At 44.1% G+C, this 23,860-nt stretch overlaps 1 protein-coding gene across 4 annotated transcripts in view; it reads left to right on the forward strand.

Annotated features, from left to right (window-relative positions):
* cpeb1a (cytoplasmic polyadenylation element binding protein 1a) overlaps positions 1–23,860 on the forward strand; it is a 110,925-nt gene extending 87,065 nt beyond the window's left edge. For 2 of the 4 annotated variants that reach the window (XM_072493052.1, XM_072493055.1), the window contains exons 5-12: positions 2,914–3,160; positions 7,423–7,536; positions 10,658–10,762; positions 11,444–11,580; positions 12,056–12,254; positions 15,803–15,897; positions 16,260–16,340; positions 22,204–23,860. In XM_072493052.1, the coding sequence (XP_072349153.1) occupies positions 2,914–3,160; positions 7,423–7,536; positions 10,658–10,762; positions 11,444–11,580; positions 12,056–12,254; positions 15,803–15,897; positions 16,260–16,340; positions 22,204–22,314 (1,089 nt within the window). In that variant the 3' untranslated portion in view covers positions 22,315–23,860. The remainder of the gene's footprint in view (positions 1–2,913; positions 3,161–7,422; positions 7,537–10,657; positions 10,763–11,443; positions 11,581–12,055; positions 12,255–15,802; positions 15,898–16,259; positions 16,341–22,203) is intronic. The other 2 variants (XM_072493053.1, XM_072493054.1) reach the window with 2 other exon arrangements.

Below are 23,860 nucleotides of genomic sequence, written 5' to 3' on the forward strand. Positions count from 1 at the left end.
CATTTGTATCTATTGGAAAATGCTGTTGCCAGTAAATCCATCTTTTGGATTGTGTTGACTTGAGGAAGGACCTAGGAGTAGACCCATGCAGCCTGTTGAGCTGGTTTCCCCCATTCAGTGCAATACTAGCAGATTTTGTCCTTCCCAGAGTTTCTGCAATGGAGCACCCACAACCATCTGGGGGTAGAGCATTTCAAAGGTTCGCAATGGTCTAATTTAATCCTAGGGCAACCCCCTTCCCACCGCAACCCCCTTATCCCACCGATTTTTATAATCTGTTGGAACTTTCACTACTACCTCCAATTAAAACATTGTCTTAAATATGGTGATCAAAATGGCAAACAGTATTCCAGGTATGGTATCGATAAAACCCCGTGCAATTGCAGCGAGCAAGAAATTTAATCTTTTGCTCTAATCCCCTTGCCATAAAAACCAACATACCAGCAAGTGGGTAGACAAATGGTATGCCTGCATACTAACTGTGTTCCTTGCAGAGTACACCAACATTTTACAAGTTTCATACCTCTCTTTCTGTCCCTCTGCTTGCCTTCCGTGTCACCAGCAAGCTTGAGATAGAGACCAAAAAATACATGAAATCATTAGTCTCGATTCTTGAGGCCCAAGTACTGATTACAGCGCTCCACTAATTGCAACCCCTGTTTATTCCTGTTTCTTTTTTTTACCCCCTATGAACACATTGCACTCAAACTCCATAGGCCCTTGTGCCACAAAAGGTCAATGCACCTTCCAAGCCTGCCTACATGCATTCTGTAAAGAGAATTGGGATAAGGAGATGAGTGCGCCACCCACTGGTACATATTGTTTGAAGGGATGCAGTAGCAAAAAGCTGGACAGAATACATGTGAATTATACTATATCCAAATTCAAGATAAGAGGAAATTACCAAACATCCGATTATAAGGATGCTGGAGTACAGGAAACCCTCCAGGCATAGTGACAACAAAAGCCCATCGGAGACAGAATTGTAAGTGATAGCAGAAATTGTGATTAATGCATTTTAACCAAGCAATGGCGTGTGATCATTTAGAACTAGAAGTTTGAGTCCTCCTCATTAAACTGATTTTGCAAATCCTAATGAAAGAAATAACACATTGGGGTAGAAATTGGTGAAATGTAGTCCGGAATTAGACCTGGGAGGAACGAGGGAATATTTATCTGATATACATATCTGGAAGTAGTCTTCAAGACTTCGGGAAGTGTTTTTATGGCCATATTGCGGAAATATGACAAATGTTGGGGGATTTATCCAGATCCTATAATCAGACATTTCCAGTAAAGAGAAGTGTGACAAGGCTATGTTATCAAAAAGGTTAGGTGGGGTTACTGGGATACAGGGGTAGAGTGGAGGGGTGGGCTTAAGTGGGGTGCTCTTTCCAAGGGCTGGTGCAAACTCGATGGGCTGAATGGCCTCCTGCGCTATTCTATGATCACCAAAATTTATTCAGTGTGCACTGAACAAATGCATGAGCACATGCTGATGTCATTATTGACAGTAGAAGAGGGCCTACAAGATAATGCAGGTGAAGTAGCTTCTTGGTTGACTGCTGGTTGATTTGGAGGGGGGGGGGGGTGCTTTTCTGTTCCCATTTCTGGATTCCGAGCCAAAATCATTTCTCGCTAACCTTGTGATCAAGGCTATCCCCTTTTCGATTCTGCCTATCTTTTTGAAATATGTACTCTGGTGCCAATGATATGACCTAAAATCTTTTATCTCGCCTTATAATCATATCATAACTGTCCTGGGACTGTCTTGTAAAATAAAGGGGGTGGTCGGACCTGTTCTGTAGTTTGCCTGGCAGCAAGTGAGGGTGATTTAATTTTGAGATTAAAGGGGGCTGAGATAGTTTCACTGGGAAGGAGCTGTACATTGTTTAGACTTTGAAGACAATGGCAGCAGTCTGTGCGCTGAAATGGATAGACCAGAGTTTCCAAATCCAGGGAAACCATTTTGAGGTGTCCATTTAGTTCCTAGATGAAAGGGTTTGGTTCTTCGAGAGTAGCTGCTGTCTACCTGGATAGAAGGCACATTTGATTTGTGTTGCCATGGAAATGGGCTTTGAGACCAGCATGATTGTAAGCTTTTCCCTGAATACTCAGCCAAAGGCAGTCTGCCAGGATCTGGGAAAGGGGGAGCAGCTGAAGTGTTCCTAGCTCATCATGCCAGAATGCAGGTGGAAGCTCGCACTCCATTGGGTGGGTTGGGTTGGGGGGGAGGAAAAAGAGAGCGAGGAGGAGAAGAAGAGAGCGAGAAAGAGACCAAATTCATAAGTGGTTGAAACAAAAAAATTGGAAGATTTGCCTATCTGATGAGGGGAGATCTTTCCCAATAATACTAAAGTGACGTTCTCGGGTTGGAAGTTACCAGGCTGAGCGAGAACCCTCGGGAACAACTAACAGATTGAGGAAGAATTAAATGTCTACTGAAAAGGCAGGCATACCTGTGAAATGTTACTCCGTTCTATGGTATGAGCTTTCTACAAAATTAGTGTTTAGTCAATAGAGCTGTCCTTTGTTAATTGTGAAATCTTGTCGATCTTTCAGTTATTAAAGTTGAAATTTGAAATTAAGTTTGGTCTCTGCAGAGATCGTAACAACCACTAGTTTGTTCATCTTTTGCAGAAACACTGCACATCAGAGCCTTCATTTAAAAAAAAAAAAAAAAAAAAACTATCGTTACCTGCTACATTTATCATAACTTGCCCCTTCCTGTCACATTTTGTGATCAGCAGTTGCACTGTAAGATCTAGGAATTTGACTTGAGCACTGCTAAAGTCAGCAATATAGTGAGGTTAGTGGAGGAGGTGAACACGTGAGTTTTAAACCCTGTATAGACTGGCTCGCAATTCTGCCATCTGTATCTGGTAAATGTGATTTTTTTTTTTTGTCTTTTAGTCGAGCCTTCGCATTTCTCCTCCAATTTCCTTCTTGTCCATGGGTGGAGTTGGTAGGGATCCAATGAAGCGAATTAGTATGAGCCCTCGGCTGGATCAAGACCAGACTTTAATGACCAATCCGGTGAGCCCTAATCCATTCAAGAGATGGCCAGCAAATTCTGGGTGGGCAAACTGGGACCTTTTGGAGAGTCCAGAAGATCCTTTCAGTATGGAAAAGGAGGCTCGGCTGCACAGACAAGCTGCAGGTAAGCAATCTGGTTAACTCGGTTAATTTTTTCTCACACTTGTACATAGAACATAGAACATAGAAAATACAGCACAGAACAGGCCCTTCGGCCCACGATGTTGTGCCGAACCTTTGTCCTAGATTAATCATAGATTATCATTGAATCTACAGTGCAGAAGGAGGCCATTCGGCCCCCTGAGTCTGCACCAGCTCTTGGAAAGAGCACGCTACCCAAACTCAACACCTCCACCCAACACCAAGGGCAATTTGGACATTAAGGGCAATTTATCATTGGCCAATTCACCTAACCCGCACATCTTTGGACTGTGGGAGGAAACCGGAGCACCCGGAGGAAACCCACGCAGACACGGGGAGGACGTGCAGACTCCACACAGACAATGACCCAAGCCGAAATCGAACCTGGGACCATGGATCTGTGAAGCAATTGTGCTATCCACAATGCTACCGTGCTGCCCTTAAGAACAAATACATCTACACTATATAATTTTCCCGTAATCCATGTACCTATCCAACAGCTGCTTGAAGGTCACTAATGTTTCTGACTCAACTACTTCCACAGGCAGTGCATTCCATGCCCCCACTACTCTCTGGGTAAAGAACCTACCTCTGATATCCCTCCTATATCTTCCACCTTTCACCTTAAATTTATGTCCCCTTGTAATGGTGTGTTCCACCTGGGGAAAAAGTCTCTGACTGTCTACTCTATCTATTCCCCTGATCATCTTGTAAACCTCTATCAAGTCGCCCCTCATCCTTCTCCGCTCTAATGAGAAAAGGCCTAGCACCCTCAACCTTTCCTCGTAAGACCTACTCTCCATTCCAGGCAACATCCTGGTAAATCTTCTTTGCACCTTTTCCAGAGCTTCCACATCCTTCCTAAAATGAGGCGACCAGAACTGTACACAGTACTCCAAATGTGGCCTTACCAAAGTTTTGTACAGCTGCATCATCACCTCACGGCTCTTAAATTCAATCCCTCTGTTAATGAACGCGAGCACACCATAGGCCTTCTTCACAGCTCTATCCACTTGTACACTTGTACTGTTGCTGATTTCCTAGTGATGCTTACCTTGCAAACCTCTTCCCAACATTCACTTAAAAGTCCCATCCAAGTGCATGCTCCTCTGACGTATTGGGATCATTATCTTTCCACAGAAAAGTCACATTCGGGCTGGCCGGGAACACCACTCCAAACTGACTCCATTTCTGAATAGCACTGACTTTGCCTTATTAAAAGCAGCATGCTGCTTTGCCAACTCTGCTCCGACATCTTGGTATGTCCTGATGATGCTTCCTTCCCAACTCGAGCCCCAATTCACTTTGCCCCAATTTACTTTGCCCCATTGATGAACCCGCTCCTTCTCCTGGAAGCTGTGGAATCCAATAATAACTGCCCGGAGTGACTCAAGACTTCACTAGAGTACTCTGTGGGCCTGATCCAACTCCCGCCCACCAACTGCTTCAGGCCCTCCGACAACCCCACAATTTTGAGGTTCCGTAGAGTCTTGTTCCTCTCCTCTTGCAACCACTCACTGACAACAACTCCGCTTCCAATGAGGTGATTCGATCCCTATTCTGCGATAAGGCCACCTCCACACCGTTCAGCGCCTCTCCGTGCTCCTTTAGCACACTGGGCTAGATCGCTGGCTTTTAAAGCAGGCCAGCACGGTTCAATTCCTGTACCAGCCTCCCCGAACAGGTGCCGGAATGTGGCGACTAGGGGCGTTTCACAGTAACTTCATTGAAGCCTACTTGTGACAATAATCCATTTTCATTTCACTGACTCTGGTTTTTCTCAGCTTCTCCCAGATTGGGCCAAGTGCTGCCTCAATTGACTGCTTAAGGTCATCAACCTGCCCTGCATCTCCTAATGCTTCCCAAACTTTTTTCAAACTCCTGCGTTTGTCAGCATTTCCACCGTGATATGAGCATCCACACCCGAGGCTGGGTCTGCTCCCTTCCCTCCTGCTGAGCTTTGCGGGCTTTCTGTCTTGATCAAAGGATTCCCCCCTGCAATCTTCTTGCCACCAACCTTCTGTCATGATATGCAAACATGCAACCAATGAACACTCGGGCATCACCACAAGGGGCATGACATCAACACTATAAAAGGGATGAGGCACTCACACCCTGCCTCTTTCCACAGACAGACATCTAGAGTTACACAGGGTTGATCAGCAGTATCACACCCCAGCATGTGGCTTAGAGCAAGCTGGTACAGTTAGACTGAGTTACTACAGTTAGATTAGTGGAGAGTCGAACTTATTTGAGAACTGTTAATAGTTCAATAAACACATTTAACTCATTTCAGAATCTGGAGCATCCTTTAGTTAAGACTGCATCAGTTTCAAATTCCTAGGGGTGCACATCTCCAAAAATCTGTCCTGGTCCACCCACGTCGACGCTACCACCAAGAAAGCACAATAGCGCCTATACTTCCTCCGGAAACAAAGGAAACTCGGCATGTCCACATTAACCCTTACCAACTTTTACAGATGCACCATAGAAAGCATCCTATCGGGCTGCATCGCAGCCTGGTATGGCAACTGCTCGGCCCAGGACCACCAGAAACTTCAGAGAGTCCTGAACACCGTCCAGTCCATCACACGAACCTGCCTCCCATCCATTGACTCCATCTACACCTCCCGCTGCCTGGGAAAAGCGGGCAGCATAATGAAAGACCCCCTCCCACCCGGCTTACTCACTCTTCCAACTTCCATCGGGCAGGAGATACAGAAGCCTGAGAACACGCACGAACAGACTCAAAAACAGCTGCTTCCCCACTGTCACCAGATTCCTAAATGTCCCTCTTATGGACTGAGCTTATTAACACTACACCCTGTATGCTTCATCCGATGCCAGTGCTTTTGTAGTTGCATTGTATATGTTGTGTTGTCCTATTATGTATTTTCTTTTATTCCCTTTTGTTCTCATATACTTAATGATCTGTTGAGCTGCTCGCAGAAAAATACTTTTCACTGTACCTCTGTACACGTGACCATAAACTAATCCAATCCAAAGTAACATAACACACCTTCATAGATTTCAACATTTTTACTGACAAATTCCTTATCGATGGGCCAGTTTTGGTAACCAAAATCTCCAGGAACCAAGTTTTTATTTATTCATTTATTTATTTAAATAAAAAGTCCGGGAGCTACCTAGTGTGCAACCATATCCCACGGAAGTGTGTGGTGTCCCTTTTTAGGGCAGTTTATAGAGATAGGCACTTCTAAATGCATTACAAAATGCACCTGATGCAGCACTTGTGGTTGCTGAATTGTTTTGGCAAACTGGCTGGAACCAGGTAATTGGAGTGTCCATGAGCCTGCTTCCAGAATCCTTGAGTGACACGACAGGAAGGCCCTAAATATGACCATTCTCTGGCAAAAGAGGGAAATGGTGAGGCCTCTTGTGGGCTGGCATGCACTACATGATGGCCAGTGGCTACAGCAGCTTGGCAACAGGTGCTGATGTCAAAAAACACCTGCAGTGACATGTGGCTGGACATACCTCCAGGATTGGCCTTCAAAGATCCCCCCCCCCCACCACCAATGGATTGCTTTGTGTATCCATCTTGTTGCTGGAAGTATGCCAACATATGGATTGCTTAATTGGTCATGGCATGCCAAAAATCTCAAATTAAGGAATGAGTTTTCCTTGAGCACTCGCGATTGCTATGCAAGCACTTTTGGTGTATTAATTCAACGCTTTAATTTACTGAGTGCAGATTAAACTAATATGTATCTTCCAAGATCCAATGTTTAAAATTCTATTTCTAATGGCATCTTTAAAAGATGCTGTCCAATTAGAAGGCGTGTTGACTATAATTTCCTTTGTTAATCTGAATCCTGATACAGATTTGGAAGACGTTTTCAATTTACACTTTTTTTTTTTTTACTTCACCAACGGGTGCCTCCTATTAATGTGTACTCAATAACCCCTGCGATCGATGCAGACCTCTTCTTTTTCTTTCATTTCTTCTTTAAAATACAATTGTAGTTGTAGAATGTCAAGTGGCAGGCACACTCGTTCTGCTTGCACGTCCAGAGGCAAACTGGTTTGATTCTTAACTCAACAAATCCTATGTATTGGTGGGAGGATAGACAGATGATCCAATATTTTATATATGAATACAAAGCCCAGTCGCTGAAGCCTGCTGTTTAGCAGCAAGACTGTGAAATTGGGATGCACAAACTGCACGACCTGTGGAAGGGTTGAAATCTAATGCTTGTGCATATTTGTTGTTTTTCCTGAAAGCCATGAGTGAAGCCACATTTACTTGGAGGGGCCAGCTCCCACCCCGGAATTACAAGAACCCGATCTATTCCTGCAAGGTGTTCTTGGGTGGTGTACCTTGGGATATCACTGAAGGTAAATGTTACTTTACTGAACTTGCTGAACTACGTGGAAGAGCAGGGCATTGTTTTGCATTCGTGTTCGAATAAAACTAGCTCACTGTTCTGGGTGTTTAAATGGCTTGTGATTTGGTTATACTTGCCAAGTGATTACTTTCAGCTATTCAAATAGAGGTCAATTTTCTCTAACCCAGTGCTTGGGTGGTGCAGGTTGTTTTCTGTAAATCATTTTTGGCAGGAAGAAACCAGCATGTTTTGGAAATGGGAGAGGGATTGCAGAATTTGGTGGTGCAGAGGGATCTGGGTATCCTGGTCAGACAGTATGCAGGTACAGCCAAGTAATTAGGAAGACGAGGGGAACGGAGGATAAGAGGGAATTTTGCAATGGTTGTACAGGAGTTGTGTACAGTTTCTGTCTCTTATAAGAAAGGACCAATTGCATTAGATGCAGTTTCAGAAGAGGTTCTCATTTTTTATATAAATTTAGAGTACCCAATTAATTTTTCCAATTTGGGGCAATTTAACGTGGTCAATCCACCTACCCTGCACATCTTTCGGTTGTGAAGGCAAAACCCACGCATGCACGGGAGAATGCAAACTCGACAGTGACCCAGAGCCGGGATCGAACCTGGGACCTTGGTGCTGTGAGTCAGCAGTGCTAACCACTGCGCCACTGCTCTCCCCAGAGGACGTTCTCTTGACTGATTCCTGGGGCGAGGGGGTAATCTCGGAGCCGGATTGGATCTGAATCCATTGACGTTTGGAAAAACGGGAGGTGACTTTGGGGGAAAAAAAAATTGAAACCCAATTTGTTTTTTCCCCCAAAAGGAGCAGTTTTGCGTGGCCAATTTGCCTACTCTGCACATCTTTGGGGTGTGTGGGTGAGACCCACTCTAGACATGAGGAGAATGTCCAAACTCCACACTGGGCCTGGACCAAACCCAGGTCCTCTGCACCATGAGGCAGCAGTGCTGCTATGCCACTGTGCTACCCTGAAAGGGGGGGGGGGTGATCTTATTGAAATATAAGATCCTGAGGTGGATATTGAAGTTTCTTATTTAGGCTTGCTAATTTTTTTGGGGGGGGGGGGGGGGGGGTGCTGCGGGGGGAATTCCTCCAGGGTGCTGGAGGTAGGGTTGTTAAGGTAGCTGGATTCTAGACTAATGGGGGTAGTCAAATAATGGGAATTTGAGGTCACAATTAGGTCAGCCTTGGTTTTATTGAATGGCAGAGCAGGCTCGTGGGTGGCTACTTGCAGCACTGGATTGCCAGGTTTGGCTGAGCTTTTTGTAGTGAACATTTTAATTGGTTTGACATATTGAACTTGCAGTGGGGAGGGAGAAATCAAACGCCCATAAATCCCATGTTTTTGTGAAGCAAACGTGATTTTAAAAAAAAATTTCCTCCAGCAACTCGCTGGCTTTGAAAGCAGACCAAGGCAGGCCAGCAGCACGGTTCGATTCCTGTACTAGCCTCCCCGAACAGGCGCCGGAATGTGGCAACTAGGGGCTTTTCACAGTAACTTCATTTGAAGCCTACTTGTGACAATAAGTGATTTTCATTTCATTTCAACTAGATCATTCTATGCTTAAAAATTGGCCAACATTGGACAATTTTGATTTTGAGGTCACTTGCTACTTTCGATATTGCCCGTCTAGTTTTATGGTTTGTCTAAATATACAGGCAGAAAGGTAAATACTAAAAATTGAACCTACTTGGTTTCAAACAGATCCTGTTGAAGATGGATTATTCCTATACCTAGGCCTGAGGTGATCTTGACAGCACGTTTCCTACTCTACATTTTGACACTCTTCAGTCAGCACTGGCAAAAATATATGCATGCTCTTCAAATGTAACACCTGTTTCCTTGCTAGACTGTGCCATTTCACTTCCTGCATAAAACTCTTAATTGTCTTTTTTCTCTCCTTGCCCTGGAACTCCAATATCTCAAATCACTTCAATTTTTAAAGATTAAATGTCTTGAGACCTAACTTTCCCTTCCCTCCTGCCTTGTAAACTCTCAAATTGGCTTTACCTGTTTACCTTTGGAACACTTGAGGCTGATTTCCCCTTGCTGGTCCAGTCTAGCATCGAGAGCAGTGCAAGATATTGATGAGGGGGAGGGAGGGAGAGAGTCAATTTGGTCCCAAATAGATTATCGCAGTAGGTAGTCTGTTCCCTTGAATAAATAATTAAACTGTGTAAAGGAAGAGTCTACTGCTAAATATTTTGGACACTGGCATCCATTTTGAATATTTGTTAAGGCTGTAACTTGGAGCAGCCCACATTTAATGAAGCATTGACATTCTGCCTCCTAAAAGATCTCTTGCACCCAATTCACTGGATGATTCGTGTACAAAGAGCATAATATAATATCTCCCATTGTTAATCTATTCTTCATGGCAGTGGTTAGCACTGCTGTGTTCAATTCCAGCCTTGGGTGACTGGAGTTCGCACATTCTCCCGTGCCTGTGTGGGTTTCCTCCGGGTGCCCTGATTTCCTCAAGCCCAAAGATGTGCAGGTTAGGTGGATTGGCCATGCTAAATTGCCCTTGTGTTCAATGTTTAGGTGGGGTTATGGGGATTGGGGCCTAGGTTGGTGTTCTTTCAGAGGGTCAGTGCAGACTCAATGGGCTGAATGGCCTCTTTCTGCACTTGAGGGATTTATGATTCACTCCTCAGCTATCCTTCAGTCCTTGAACAGTGGATATTACATTAAATGATACTAATTTGAATTGATGTAATGAAGGGATATAGTTGCTGATCTGAGAAGCTGACTACCAGTATTTGATCAGTGGCAGATGTCTTGCGCCCGGTGTAAATACCAACTCCTATAGAGGTAGAAACAATCCACTTGTGATCTGAAAACAGTGGGGAATAGCACACTGCAGGAAAAGTCACTCTTGAAGGAGGTTCCGTGTAGATAACTAACATTGTAGGAATCTGAGAGCTCCTGACTGATTTCAAACGGGGGTGGGGGGGTGCTGCCTGAGTTAATGTGGCCACTTGTAGTCAATGGAAAAGTGACCCAAGATGAGCTGTTCTCTTTATGGTTTGATTGGTGCCATTGTGGTTTTCTTTTTAAGCATTAGAGTTTAATGTTTTATTATCTCATTTCCCTTGCCTTTCCTTCCTAGTTGGACTGATAAATACTTTCAGGGTATTTGGCTCATTGAGTGTGGAATGGCCGGGTAAGGATGGCAAGCACCCTCGATGCCCACCCAAAGGTAATATGCCAAAAGGTAATGAGAGCTGAGACATGGTAGGACACTTTACCTGTTCTGACAGACACTATGGTTGAGGGTCAGAGCACTGGTATGCATGCAGCTACAACTGATACCAAGCCACTTGGATAGCGGGTAAGGGTGTTTAAGGCAGGTTAAATGGTGACCAAATTAGCTTAATGGTGAAGGCTGGTGCATTATATTGTAATAGATGCCACCATTGTACTAGTACACCGTAGCAAGACCTTTGCGAAACCTGTGCTGCTGTCCATGTACTAGGTTGAAATGTCTACCAACTAATAATAAAGATGGCGATGTGCAGTTCTCTTGGCAGTTTGCCCTACTGATCGAATAACCAGGGTTTTCCCCCCTAGTTTGCACGCAAATTCAGGTGGGCTGTTTTGTTTTAATTTTTAAATACAAGTCCAACTTGTATTATAAATACTGAGTGTTTTCATGGAACATGGAACAGGATTATTTCAAACACTTGCAATCCTAATCTACATTTCTATTCAAGTATCACAACCTGGATTCAGTAGGAATCCAACATTGTTGGCATTCTGTCAATGAGCTGCCCCCATTAATTATTTGGTTCAGGTTTTTTCTTTCCAAGCTAATTTGGGAAGATACGTTTCCTCTTTACCACAGTGTGAGATTTGCTGGGATTTCTGTGCCTGATATGCTTGATTTCATTGCTAGGTTATGTCTACTTGGTTTTTGAATCGGAGAAGTCTGTGCGTGCATTACTGCAATCCTGCACGCACGATCTTATGAGCATCGATGGTGCAAGTGAATATTATTTCAAGATGTCAAGTCGCAGGATGCGCTGCAAAGAGGTAATGCTAATTTTTGAGCGGTTTTAGTAAAGCTTTGTCTGTAGACTTTTTAAAAACCAACCGTCTCTCTTTATCCTGTAAATGACGCCTGATGTTTGAGTAGCATGAAACCAGTTTTGTATTATATGATCTGAATGAGCTCTTGATCATTCCTCTAGTTTCTGGCTGCATGCAGTGATTTGGCAATGTTAACTAACTATACATGCTGTGAGCACTAAAGCTCCTTGTATCTACATCAATCAAGATTAACCAAACAACCAGGTATTAAACTGTCGTGCAGTTGCCCCCACTCAAGCTTTCAGTTCTCTTTTAAGCTTAAAACCACATCCAATAAGCTTAAAACACTTCCTATTAGCAGCTCTAACGGGAAGGAAGAAAGTGGTAGATGGAGTCATCTAGTTCATTATTTCCAAACTTTAAAAAATCTCAAATACCTTCTCTATAAACCATGCTTGTAAATCTCTGCTATTTTCAGGTGCAGGTTATACCGTGGGTCCTTTCTGACGGCAACTTTGTCCGTAGCCCATCACAGCGTCTCGACCCAAGCAAAACTGTGTTTGTTGGAGCACTGCATGGAATGTTGAACGCAGAAGCTTTGGCAGCGATCATGAATGATTTATTTGGTGGAGTAGTATATGCTGGTATTGATACTGACAAGCACAAGTATCCAATTGGTATGTTCAATCTGTACTGAGTCTTCTAGTAAGTTTTTTATGCTCTGCTCTGGTGTTCAACTGTCAAATGTAATTGAGGTTTAGAAATGCTATACTGTAATTTTATCAAACCGATGGCACAAATTGACTTGTGACACTGATAAAAAGCAGTACCAAGTCTGTCCTTTGGAGTCCAATTGTTTTAAAAAGTTGAGAACAAAATTCTGGAAATGTTCAGGTCATTGAGTATCGCAATGTAAACTGATGTTTCTGGTCCATTTTTAATATAAATTCATGCACGCACATCTGCTTCTGACTGGAGCTTCCCAATGGAAAAACCACAAGTCTCCTTTATTCTTTTCCTGCCAAAATAAGGATGAATCTGGGACTTTGTTTCTTAGCACATGCTACTGGCAGATTTTTAAAAAAAAATTAAACTGCATAGCTAAGCATAAACGTTTGACACAAACATCTCCTCCCCCACCCCCAAGCTAGGAGCAAGTCGTAAGTGGTTTGCAAATGTGCTTTGGTCTGGAGGGGTGTTGCCGAGTACCTCAGTTGGTTTGCATTGAAATGGAGGGTTCTGCTGTTCCACTTGTTTCTGTTCCAGTTTCAACCGTTGTCTTTGCCATGGGCAGTCGGGCCAAGCCTGTGGATGGAGTGGGGCAGGTGTAGGAGGGGACTTCATTTCCTGGCGTGGAAGGCAGTCACTCGCCATGCTCTCCGTCTTATAGACAAGTCACTGCTTTCATTTTTGGTGATTCCCATATGACTTGGGTGAAGTTCCTTGAACACTGGCTGTTTGGAATTTTGGAGGAATAACTGATTTCCCATCTTGCTCAAATCTACGCATGTCGTAAGGTCTAAGCTCAAGTCACTTTCTTTGGGTGCATGTCAGCCATTGTACGTGGGTAAACTTTGGAGAGCACAGCTCCTACTGCAGCCAAATTTGATCTGCTTTAGTAGGTAACATGTTTATCTAGTTCACCTAGAAAATAGTGACTTCACTGCGGGTTGTGGAGCTGTGGTGAAATGGAAGCCCATTGCCATGATTTTCAGTAGAGCAAAATTTTTGTTTTGTGCTGGTAAGCTGAGATCAGTGCCCACCTTTTTTTGTCGGCATGCAGTGGTAGTTTTTGTAATTCGGCCTAAACAACCAGGCCAAACAAAGGCTTGTGGTCTAATTAATGTGAATTTACACCCATACAAATACTGGTGGAGCTTCTTGATTCCATAGATCAGTCCAAGACCATCTCAATTTGGGCATAATCTTGTTCTGCGTTGGACAGTGTGTGAGGCATATGCAATGCGTGTCAAAATTGACTGCTCAACACCAGGTCCAGATGCATCGTAAGCTAGGTTGATGGGCAGGGCAGTCTTTCATTGAAATGTTTTCTAACAGAAGTGATCTCTAGCATGAGTTCCATTGAAACTTCCTGGCAGGCTTGTGACCTGGCAGACTTGTGACCTATGCCATTTTGCATTTTTCAGCACATTATTCAGTGGTGCTGCCTTGGTAGCCAAACTGGAAATGAACTTGCTGTAGTAATTCAAAAGCCCCCCAAAACAAACCAAGCTCCTTGACAGTGGTGCTTTCACTGCTGCCTCCTCCACCTTTCTGGGTGAGGCTGAGAGGAATGTCCCAGGTACTCTGCTGAGGGATTTGGGAATAAACTTGCAAATGCTGTGTTTTCCCAGTCCATGCAGGACCCTGCCTAGGTTCTCTAAATGATCGTGTGGGCTTGGAAGCAGATTACACCAGCAAGGCCCTGGGATATTTTGTCCATAGCCTGCTGGAATAAGGAATGATGCAATTCTGAATGGTGTTCAGATCCATGGTTGTCTGCTTCCTGAAATCCATGCCTGATCAGTCAAGGCTTTGAATAATGTCTCCATTTAGAGCAGCAAGTAGGTATTGGTAGCGGGTACTGATGCATGTCCAGGAAAGAATTAATGGTGATTTTTTTTATAGTCACCACTTCTGATCAAAAACCCAATCTGTTGTTTCCTTGTGATCTCTGGATCTGTTCCACAAGTCTCTGTCGGCAGCAGGTGCGATATTTTTCCTACCTTATTTTGATAAACGGTCCCCCTCCTTTTCTGGAAGGAATCCTTTCCTGATCTGACTGAGCCAAAGAATTTTGATGCCGCTGATGATGATGGAGAGTCTAATGTTGCTTTGGGTCTGTTTTCCTGAATGTAATTCAAAAGGTGGAATAATGGTAGAACACAAACTAGATTTGGATGAATATGGAATGATTTAATTTGTATGTCGCCGACATGAATACTGCTCCGTGTAAACACGGGTTGTAGTTAGAAGTGCTACATGGGACTTGCTGGCTGTCACATTTCAAATGGAAATGTTCTGGCAAATGTGATTTCAGGATATGGTTATTGGTCCTTTTTGCTCAGTTTTTGAAGGGGGGTTCTGTAAAGACTGAAGAGGAATGGACTTTCTTGTTTGTGACTCCAGCTTGAATAAGGGTTAAGCCATTGATCCATTTCATGAACCTCTTCTCTTGCTCGTTCCTTTAGGCAGGGCCATCTCCGACTTTATTTTTTCTAATTACAGAAAGACTCATTCCTGAAGACGACCGTCTGATGCAGGATGCTGCCTGGTTCTTGAGCTAAATTGGGAACTCCTTGGGGGATTGATCTTTTCTACTTGATCTTTAACACTTTTCCCCACTCTCCCAAGTATTCAGCAGCAGCACCTGCTTTGTATAACATTGAAGTGGAATGTTCAGCTTGATCTTGCTCACGGGCTGCACAAGCGGCAGCTTGGTAACCAGGAGTTTAGCTCTCAATTCAGTATATGGTCCCTTTTCATGAGCCAGGTGGTACCTGCCAGCTGTATTTGTCACTGTAGCAATAGCCATCTTATTTCCCATTATAGTGGGAACTATTGAATTATGGAGCCACGTGGTGTCTAGGCATGTCTGCATATTTTCCAGTGCTAGTTTTGTGGTGTTCGTAAGAGTAGATTACCAATTTGGCTATTGCTAATCCCAAGTTGCCCTGAAGATATAATGCCTGCAGTGTCCTAATCATTTTTTAATGCAGAAAGTAAGGAATATACTTCAATATTTTTTTTTTGGCCTGGCGTTTTTATGAAAATTTTCCAAATTGGCTTTGTGCAAAGAATTCTAGTTAACTAGTTGTCATATATTGCCCTTTATTTCGTTTTGGTGTTAAACCAGCATTTGTCAAGCCATCCCATAACAAATCTAGGGAACTGAAATGATTAGTGTTGAAGACCCTTTCCCTCTGCAACCAGTACATTTGTTACTGCGGTATTTGAAACTCCAGGCCAAGGACTGAGGCCGGACTGGAGTCCATAATTGCCCATAATGGATGGATGGACCGACAAGTAATGGCATCTGGAATAAATGTGCTAAAGTAACCAAGGTTGATTTTTATGTAAGCAGCCCTTTGAACAATAAACTTAGAATTTCGTTCTAAAGTGTTTGAGCCACTACTTTTTCATAATTTTGCATTGGAGACTCTTTTACATCTACAATGTAGATGGTGTCATGGCTAATTGAATCTTTAGCTTGCTTTGTATTTAGGTTCCGGTCGAGTCACTTTTAATAACCAGCGCAGTTACCTGAATGCAGTGGGTGCAGCCTTTGTAGAGATAAAGACTCCAAAGTTCACTAAGAAGGTAAATCTGAATTCTGAATCTGTTTATAGAGGAAGGAAATGTTTCATAGCATCCTTACAGGCAGAAGAAAGCCATTTGGCCCATCAAGTCTGCACCAACCTCCAAACGAGTACCCCACCTGCCCTACCCCTGTAACCCCACTAAGGGGCAATTTAACATGGCCAATCAACCTAACCCACACAGCTTTGGACTGGGTGGAAACCAGAGCACCCGGAGGAAACCCATGCAGACACGGGAGAGTGCAAACTCCACAGTCACCCAAGACCTGAATTGAATCCAGGTCCCTGGTGCTGTGAGGCAGAAATGCTAACCACTGTCCCACCATGCCACCTTTATTTACTGAAAAATCTTTCTTGTTAAAGGTACAGATTGATCCCTACTTGGAGGATTCCATGTGTCAGGCATGCAGTGCTCAGCCAGGACCATTCTTCTGCAGAGATCCAGTGAGTTCTTGGCTTGGGAACAGTATGGTTAATTCTTGGGGGTGGGGGTGGTGACTGTTCCTCCTCCGGGGAGTGAAGCCATGTTCATGCACTGTGGGCAGCTCCACTGAACTATAGTGGAAGAGCAATAGTGGTAGGTGTATCTAGTAAGGGGTGCAGACGAGCATTTCTATGGTCCGTTGTGATTCCAGATGGTGCATTGCCTACCTGGTGCCAGGGTCAAGAATGTCACCGAATGGCTGCAGGGCATTCTGAAGGGGGAGGGTGAACAGTCAAGAGGTCATGGTTCACATTAGTGCCAATGACATGGTTAGAAAGAGGTTGAGATCCTGCAACAAGAATTTAGAAAGCTAGGTAGCAGATTGAAAAGCAGCACCTCAAATTGTAATTTGGATTCATCCTGGTACCACGTGCCAATGAGTATATAATTGGGAGGACAGAGCAAATACATGTGGCACAGAAGGGAGGGATTTAGTTTCCTGGATCACAGCCTATTTATGGGAATATGGGACCTGTTCAAGTTGAATAGGTTGCACCAACATTCTTGGGGTTTGCTAGTGCTGTTTGGGTGGATGGGGGAATTTGGCAGGGTGGGGTGGGATATGGAGTGGAGGTAGAGGGTGATGACCATAACTTGGTTAGCATTTGTTGATGACCATAACTTGGTTAGTCTTAAGGTAGTTGGGAAAAGGATAAAAGATGGACTGCAAATAAGGTTCTGAATTGGGGGGGGGGGGGGAAAGACTGATTTTTAATATAAGACAGGATCTGGCCCAAGTGGACGGGAGCAGAACAGTGGGAGTCATTCAAAAGGCAATCGAGAAAGTATAAGGCCAACGAGTTCCCATAAAAGGGAATTGAATCTGTTTATAGAGGAAGGAAATGTTTCATAGCATCCTTGCAGGCAGAAGAAAGCCATTTGGCCCATCAAGCCTGCACCAACCTCCAAACGAGTACCCCACCTGCCCTACCCCTGTAACCCCACTAAGGGGCAATTTAACATGGCCAATCAACCTAACCCACACAGCTTTGGACTGGGTGGAAACCAGAGCACCCGGAGGAAACCCATGCAGACACGCGAGAGCAAACTCCACACAGTCACCCAAGACCTGAATTGAATCCAGGTCCCTGGTGCTGTGAGGCAGAAGTGCTAACCACTGTCCCACCACGGCTCTGAGGCGAGGAAGACCTTTTTTGATGTGCAGGAGGTGAATTCTTGCGAATAAACGTGGGCTGGATAGAAGTTGATTGAGGTTTGAAGTTGGGGTTGGATATGGGGAGTTGTTGGGGGTTCCTTATACATGTTTGCATTTCTTGTGTGGTATGAGTGTGAAAGTTGAATTTGGGTGAGGGGAGGGCTTAATGTTGTGGGGTTCTTGTTCTTCATGCTATAACCATTGGGAAATATATAACTCCTTGTTGGAGTATGATGTTTTAAGGGGATTTTTTTACTTATTTCTATTAGTATTTTTCTTCACTCTGGGCGAGGACCACCCTGCTCGCCAAAGAGTCTGCTGATGGACTGCAGCTCATTATGCTAGTTTGGTTTGAAATAATTAGCTTGTTGGATGACACCTCTGGGTGGAAATGGCTGACTGGATCAGAGGGGAAGGCCCCCAATTGGGTTGGTCACCAAGAGGGTTGAATTCAGGTCGCTGGTATTTGCTCTTTTGAATGCTGATGTGATTCTTCAGGAGACTCCATTTGCAGGCAAGGGAAGTTGTGGGGAGGGGTGGGTGGGTGAAGTATTTCACTGGCTTTGGTAGAAGGGGGTGATGGGGGCAATTTTGATCGAGGGTTCCATTTTCGGCTACCACGATCTTGGTGTAGGCGGATCCTGATCCTAACAGCAGACATGTGATCCCTGCCATGTTTTGTTTTGCACCTGAGGGATAAAGATTTTTCTCTTCCATGTCCATCAGGTTTACTTGCGTATTGACTTTTATGTGGTGGGTAGATCTGCCCTTGGTGAAGAGGGTGGGGTATTTGGCGAATGCTCCACATTCTGTGTATTGGATGCTAGTCGGGTCCCTCCCAATGTCTGCCATGGAGATTGGATACCACATTGTTGGTGAGCAACAAGATTTTGCGAATCCATGTTCTCTGTCATAGGGGAATATATTAAATTTGTATCTCCCCAACATTGTGGGAAGCCCTTTAGGTGGCCAATGGGGGTAGAGTTTCCTACTAAGCGCACAGGGAAAGGACTGAAGGTGAAGCGGCGGTGGACTCTATATCCTTGAGGTAGACCATCAGTACTCCCCCCCCCCCCCCCCCCCCCCCCCCGGCTCTGGAGTTCCTTCTGAGTAGGAAAAAGCTGCAAAACACAATTTAAATTGCTGTCAACGAGTAAGGCAGTGAGCCAGCCGCGGCGGCATTTTATGAACGTGGAGAAGGCCTTTTTAGCTCATCACTAGATAAGGGTGGCAGTTGATAAGGGTGGCAGTTTGTTTCTGACCTGCCTACAATCAATGCAGATTTTGAGGTATTCTATCGGGATTAATATAGTTCTGAGACCCCCAAGGAGCGTTTTGTCATGACTAGTTTTCAGATGGAGTATCCTCATCCGGAGAGGTGGGAAGAGTTGGCATCCCCGTTGGGCCCTGCGGAAATTCTGAATGTATTGGATGGAGGCAGATTGGTAAAGCTCCTGGCCTTGGATGGATTCTCCATTGAGAATTAGTTTGCAAGACATTTTATCCCTTTAATAATATTGGATACATGTGTCCCGGATTCGGTTTCCCGTTATGCTTGTGGGCCCCTATTTCTCTGATCCCGAAAAAAGACCCTACAGAATGTGGGTTGTTTCAAACCCACCTTGCTTTGAAATGCAGACGCCAAATTACTTACTGGCACGGCAGTTGGAGCCCTGCTTGCCAGAGATGATCTCTGAAGACCAGACCGACTTTAAGGGTCATCAATTGTTGGGCAATATACGTCTGCTATCAAATGTCCTTTTTTCCAAGTGCCCGAACTGAAGGTGATCGTTTCCATGGAAGCTGTAAAAGTGTTTGATAGGGGGAATGGGATATCTGAGATTCTTGGGAGGTTTGGCTTTGTGCAAAGTTCATATCCTGGATTTATTTGCTGTATAGGACCCCCACTGCCCAGTGTTCGCCACAAATGCCTTGAACTTGGGTTATTTTCTGCTGAATAGGAGTACGAAGCAGGGATGTGTCTTTTGTGTCTACTTTGGTTTGCTTTACACAATTGAACCACTGGCCATAGCGTTAAGATATTTCAATAAGTGAAGGGGATAAATTGGAAGTAGCATAGGTGTCCTTGTATACAATCTTCTTTCTATTACGGGCCCAGTTTCCAATATGGATGAGATAATGAAGCTACTTTGGACATTTGGCTCCTTCTCTGGGTATAAATTGAATTTGGATGAGCGAAAACTTTCTGGTTAATCCCCTCCCTATCTGGGGATGTTGCCCTTTTCCGCCTGGCCAGATCTAGCTTTTGCTATCTGGGAATCCAGGTGGCCTTTGATTGGGCATTGCTCTATAAATTTGTTTGTCTGGTGAATGGAGATGTGGAGAAGTGGGATAACCTCCCTTGTCCTTGGGCGGGCAGGGTTCAGACAATAAAATGATGTCCTCCTGAAGTTTTTATTTCTTTCAGTGTCTCCACTCTCCCAAATCCTCCTTTTGTCAAGTTAACAAATTAGTGTCCATTTTTATTTGGGTGAGCAAGGCCCAAGTATCCATAGGGTGTTCTACAGAGAAATAGTCAGGTGGTTAACTTAACCAATTTGTTATTTTATTATTGGGCTGCCAATATTGAGAAAGTATTGGGTTTACCATGTTAGTTACACAATGTTATATTGCAGTTGTGTTACTTTTATTTTTATTTCTTTGATTTGTAAGGGAAAAAATTGTGTTTGAAAACTTTAATAAAATATTTTTTTTTTAAAAAGAAGAAAGTATTTGGGTAGGCTTGGTGATCAAGAGTTCCATATGGGGCAAATGGAGGAGAGTTCTTGTAGGGGTTCTAGTTTTGAGTTTAATAACTGCCTCGCTTACAAGCCTCCCTGAACAGGTGCCGGAATGTGGCAACTAGGGGCTTTTCACGCTAACTACATTTGAAGCCAGCAATTTTCATTTCGCTTCCATTCTCCTGCAAGATTTTCCTCGAATCCAGTAGTGGTGTCCACCCCTGCCGAATCTGGGAGCAGTTCAGGACAACATTTTAAATTTGGCTCCATTTCATTGTGCCAAGTGGGTTTAGACTTTGTTTGGGTCATTGGGAGGGGATGCGTTTTGAGAGTTGGGGGAGGGGGGGGACTTATTCATGATGGGAAGGTTTGCCAACTTGAGGAACTGTTGGAAAAAATTTAAACTACCCGGGACCAATTTGTTTAGATATTTTCAAATTTGCATGGGTTTTTTTTTTTTTTTTTTGCAGAAGACTTTTCCTTTTCTCTTGGACCACGGTCCTCCCTGTTGGCGACGATGATTTTATCTTTGGCCAGGGCTGGTGGGGGAGTATTTTGGGTATTTACAGAGGTGAATTGGGTCCTATTCTGGATGAGATGTGAACTGAGGCTCTTCACAGGGTCAACTCCACATCCTCCTGTGCTCTGCTTGGTTGATCCAGTTCAAGGTGGTGCACAGGGCTCATCTGGCCAAGAAGAGGATGGTGTTCTCTTCCCCCCCCCCCCCCCCCCAGTGGTGGGTGATCGGTGAACCATACTAGTGTTCTGGTCATGTAAACACCATATCAAAGTTTCTTAAATATTGAACTAGAGCCTTGTCCACTGATGGCTATTTTCAGGATGTCGCAGATGTTGGTGTTGCAAATGGGGGTGAATGTTCTTCCATGCCTTTGCCTCGTTAATAGCCCAGAGGCAGATTCTGCTTGGGTTGAGGTCTCCTAGTCTGCCCAGTGCCTCGGCCTGGTTGGGTGACCCCTTGGAGTTGCGACATTGGAGAAGGTCAGTACACCATTAGGTGGGCAGTACAAGGGTTCTGCCTGAGATGGCAGCCAAGACTTGGTCACAATCAGTTGTTAAAGGGGTTTTAGTTTAATGTTAAGGGGTTAAGAGTGTGGTTGATTGCGCACTTTTTACATTAACCTTAAGCATATATTTATATAAGTTGCAATGTAAATTTTCAACGGGCATATGGCCTTTATTTGCCGAGGCATAGAATACAAGAGCAGGGAGTTTATAATGGAGCTGTATAAAACACTTGTTAGGCCACAGCTAGAGAACTGTTCAGTTCTGGTCACCACACTAGGAAGGATGTGATTGCAAGGATGCAGAGGAGATTCACCAGGATGTTGACTGGGCTGGAGTGTTTGAGCCATGAAGAGGCTGCTGTTTTCCTTGGAGCAGAGAAGGCTGGGGGGGGGGGGGGGGGGGAGGAAACCTGATCGAGGTGTACAAAATTGAAGGAGCTAGGGTAGATGGGAAGAAACCCTTCCCTGGATAGAGGGGCCCAGAACCAGGGGCCTTGGATTAAGATTGGGGACAGATTTGGGGGATTTGAAGAAAAACTTTACTTCACCCAGCAGGTGGTGGGAGTCGGACTCTACCTGAGAGAATGGTATGGGCAGGAACCCTCGAAGCATTTTAATGGGCACTTGAAATGCCGGAGAATATAACTCTGCAGACCAAATGCTGGAAAATGGTATCAGGATAGGTGCAGACACAATGGGCTGAACGGCCTCTTGCACTGTAAAACTTTGACTAGTACATCTGGATGCTTCAGCTGGGCCTGGGTGTGAGGCCCATATCTCCATTTCACCACCATGGAGTTTGATTTGGTCACGTTGAATTCAAATAAAGATGGGGGGAAAAATTGAAACTCTGTTGGCTCTGCTCGATACCTGTAACTAACCAGTTAACTTGTTCCTCCAGGTTTGCTTCAAATATTTCTGTCGTTCGTGCTGGCAGTGGCAGCACTCCCTTGACGTCCTCCGTCACCACCGTCCGCTGATGCGCAATCAAAAGAACCGGGATTCCAGCTAAAAGCACAAGAGCAAATGTGTGATTTCGATTTCAGTCGAGTGAGTGAGCCAGGGATAGGCTCCGACTGGGAACAGCGATTAACAGACTGAAGTTCACTCCTGCACTTGCTATTTGCTGTTTAAATATTCACAATCTCACTATGCACAGTGCATTCCATGGGGTATTGGGGCCCACAGCAGTTCCCAGACAAAAGTTCTGCACCGAGGTGATAGCCAGGTCTTGAAGGTGTTGAAGCAAATGGCTTCACATTTGGATTTTTAGGCTTTTTTACATTCCTTGCATTTTGACAATGTTGCAAGTTCATTACCTTTCCAATAGCAGTTGCCATACAGTGCCTTTACATTTCTTTTTCCCATCAGGACCGCAGATACTGGTGATTCAGCCGGTTTTTTACTTGACTACAAGGCAGAGGAGTGCTTTATTTAGCAATCAAATTCAATATTTACGCTCAGTTTTTACAGATGCAGCTGCCTTTTTAAGGCTTCATTTTTTTGACCAGTTTTTTTTACACTGTTTGTTTAAAAAAAGGTTTTAGTCAACGCAACAGTGACTCTCTCCTGGTGGCTTTTAAACATTTTTGTGTCTGGGGCTGCTATTATGGACCCTGGGTCGTTGTTGTAAATCAAGATGTTTGCAACCACTGGTGTGGATTTATGGATTAGAAACTGGACTGAATAACGACTTTCGAGCTGCTGTACATAGTTTTAAGATGTTCTTTGCACTTTTTAATTTGCACTATGGGTAGGTAGAGGTTTTTAATCACCATTCTCACTGATGACGTGGTTTTCTTTTTTGTACTTGAGCAGAAAGGGTTTCGTGGCCGGGCTAGGCTGAGTATCCGGTTTATGCCCCTTTCGGGCAGTTGCTCATTTACTGTTGAAAAAGGATGAGAAACTATTGCTCGAGGCCATCAACTGGTTGGGTCTTGGGGGAGTTGAGATTTTTACTCTTGTGGTTTTTTGAACTGAAGCTGTGTGCCAAAGAACCAGTGTCCTTAAACTTTTTTTTTTTTTGCTGAGCTGTTGCCTTGTCGCTCGCCCAGCTGCTGTTGAGCATTAGTAAAGTCTCTACCTCACTGTTGTGGTACGCAGGTGTGACTGCAGTTACCTGAAAGTTGTGGAGTAAGCTGTTAAATGTTGGGCACAAAAATAAACTGTGTTGAAGCAGAAACCATAGTGTTAAACGTGTCTAATATGTGCCAGTATAGTGCAAAAGTTTCTCAATTGCTTCCACTAAACCAGAGGCACAAAAGAGCCTATATTGTACATAATGGCCAAACGCCCCAGTAATCCATCTGCTGATGTATTGCTGAACTTGCAGTCACTAAATTGTAGCAATCCTTCAGTGCGGTCATGACCAATGAATGGAGTATACTGGCCATTGACATCCAGACTTGCTGTAAGTAAAGACCCAAATGGAATAAAACCCATGATGTTCACAGTATAATATGTTGTGGAGTGATTTTTATTTTGTTCATATCCTGTGATTCAAATTGCTATTAGTGTATTACCAATAAAACTAAATAAATTGAGTGGTTTCTAAATGA

This window comes from Scyliorhinus torazame, chromosome 30 (genome assembly GCF_047496885.1).
Source record: "Scyliorhinus torazame isolate Kashiwa2021f chromosome 30, sScyTor2.1, whole genome shotgun sequence".
In the NCBI taxonomy this organism is placed as follows: domain Eukaryota; kingdom Metazoa; phylum Chordata; class Chondrichthyes; order Carcharhiniformes; family Scyliorhinidae; genus Scyliorhinus; species Scyliorhinus torazame.